Here is a 2,330-nt window from a genome sequence, read left to right on the forward strand (position 1 = left end):
ATTCCCCTTCCTCAAGCCATTCCTTCATTCCATGCGCCCTGACCCTCATCCGCACGTGCCCACTCACACAAGCCGCAAAAGAATGGTGGTGGCCGCCCAACGCTCCGGAAACACATGCCCAGCACGCACGCGCATAACAAATGACATGCGCAATCGCACGGCACAACGGCGGAGAAGCGCACACCAAAGGGATGCGGCCCTCCACAGCAGTCGCAGCCCATCGCGCGCATCACACCCGCAGGAAGAGTGACTCGCGGTGCGCGCTCCCTCTCTCCTCCTCCCCTCGCTCCATGCCCACAGAGGAAGCAGCAGCCACCCGCAACCGCCAGCACACGCCACAAAAGAAGCATCCAAATCCACTGCAATGCGCATCTTGTGCGTGCATGTGGTTGTGTGTGCCTGCAGACACACGAGGCAAAGAAGTAAAAACAGGAGCAGAGCATGTGAAGGGACGCACAAACAAAAATGTACAGCAGAAGTGCATGGCAGAAATAAACAGAAAAAAGACTGCCCAAACTCATGATACTGCACTGCAGACCAAAGCAGCGGCAATTCATAAAAAATTTATTAAATTTTAAAAAAAAATCATCTTCATTCCACACCTCACGCTCTGGAAAGAAAAAAGAAAACAAGAAAAGAAAAAAAAAGAAAAATAAAAAAGATAATAAAAAAAAAAAATTGAAAAAAGTCGTCCTCTATTACGGCTACACACAAATAAGAAAAAAAGAAAAGAAAAACCCATCACACAAAAATTCACTGGCTACTGTGTGCGCCCACCAAACTGTCTGTATATTTTGCCCGCACATTAAAAATTAGATATTTAAATGTCTTTCAACCGTCCGACCCTCCGTGTGTCCGCACATCGTTTATATTTCATGGGTCATCTGCGTGTTGCTGCTCCCCTCAGTCCTCTCATCGGCGCGTGAGTGCGGCCCGCAGAGCACAGTCACTCGTGTGTGTGGGGGGACTGAGAGAAGCACGCAGACATGACGGGAGTCGCGTCACTCCATCGGGAGAGTGAGCGCAGCAAAAAAAAAAAGAAAAAAAAAAAAAGAAAAACACGGCGGCAGGGTGTGGCTGTGTGTGTGTGGCGCTGCGGGTGTCTGCCAGCCCTGGCCGCAAAGAAAAAAAAACAAGAGGAAAGAAATGTGTGCTCCGCCCCACAGGCCCTCGTCGCACGCCCACACGTCACGGCTCCCTCAGCGCGCCGTTCGTCGCGGCCCCTCCTCATGCGTGCAGCAGGCGAGGCGCACAGGGCCGTCGTCGTGAGCGTGTCGGTGGGTGTGCGAGTGGAGCAGTTGGGCGGGAACACACGGCACCCCTCGCAGGAAGAGTGCAGAAGAAACAATTAAAGAGGGAAGAGTAGAAAAGAAAAAAATCACTTCCTTAGTGGTTGCCCCAAAAGCAAAAAAGAGGGGATGGGGAGTAAAAAAAAAAAAATGAAAACACAAAAAAAAAATTGATTCGGCAGGAATTCCATGTGCCATGCAGCACAAGAAGATCGGGGGCGTATGCATATTCCCTGCACAACAAAAAAGAAAACAAAAAAAGGAATTGTACTCTCCCACCAGCCCACACAACATCCCTCACATTCCATGCGGCATCCGGCCTGCTCCCCCACTCCTCGTTTTGTGCAGTCCGCCGGAAGCGCAGCAGTGACGCCGGCACCGCGAGTGGGCAACAAAAGGGAAACAAAAGTCGGAAACACGTCACTCACAACGGATTGTAGCAAACGACCATTAAAAAAAAAAGAAACTGAGTATTCGAAAAAACACCAAAAAAAAACTGAAAAAGTGAAAAAAGATTTTTTAGAAAAGAAAAAAAACATTAAAGAAAAACATCAAAAACCGCAAGAAAAGCGGCACTTATTCTCCGTCGGGAGTCGCAATTCCACACTCGTTGCCTCACAATGCTGCCACAGCTCCACACAGCCCCAGAAGAAGAAGCATCGACACCCGAGACACGCACACACGCGCAGTGCTGTCGACATTCCAATCATGCAGCATCAGTTTCGCGTCGTTGAGCAGGGCAAGGCGGTCCTCTTGGCTCGCGCCGCTCCCGGATTCGGAGTGGTTATTTTCTGGAACAGGGGCCTCGCTTTGTTTGGGCAGCAATCCCTCACTTCCAGCCAGAGACGCCATGCTCTCTTGTACTGGCTGCGCATCCCCATCTCCAGTGGTCTCCCTTGACTGCAGGGTTGTTGAGTTTGCTCCCTCCTCCGGCGCGGATTGTTCTTCCTCCCCCATCGGGCTTTCCACTTCCGTAGTGAAGAAATCCTCGCTGTGCGTTGTCTCAAATTCGCCTGCTCCTGCAACAGCGGCCGTAGGCGA

General features: G+C 50.8%; 2 protein-coding genes across 2 annotated transcripts, besides 4 other annotated features; both read right to left on the reverse strand.

Annotated features, from left to right (window-relative positions):
* Positions 1 to 2,330: a sequence feature (areas not merged during assembly with more than two copies in the genome that could not be assigned to a particular haplotype).
* Positions 12 to 521, reverse strand: Tc00.1047053511223.10 (uncharacterized protein; the record flags this gene model as incomplete). Its single annotated transcript, XM_797596.1, has 1 exon — positions 12 to 521. The coding sequence occupies one exon, from the start codon at positions 519 to 521 to the stop codon at positions 12 to 14; it is 510 nt and encodes a 169-aa protein (XP_802689.1).
* Positions 556 to 586: a sequence feature (AT_rich).
* Positions 615 to 678: a sequence feature (A-rich).
* Positions 1,029 to 1,059: a microsatellite.
* Positions 1,905 to 2,330, reverse strand: Tc00.1047053511223.20 (trans-sialidase, putative; the record flags this gene model as incomplete). The annotated part of the gene is made up of 1 exon (XM_797595.1): positions 1,905 to 2,330. A coding segment is annotated over one exon (426 nt), but the record flags the coding sequence as incomplete, so codon positions are not given.

This window comes from Trypanosoma cruzi, genomic scaffold (genome assembly GCF_000209065.1).
Source record: "Trypanosoma cruzi strain CL Brener 1047053517077 genomic scaffold, whole genome shotgun sequence".
Classification (NCBI taxonomy): domain Eukaryota; phylum Euglenozoa; class Kinetoplastea; order Trypanosomatida; family Trypanosomatidae; genus Trypanosoma; species Trypanosoma cruzi.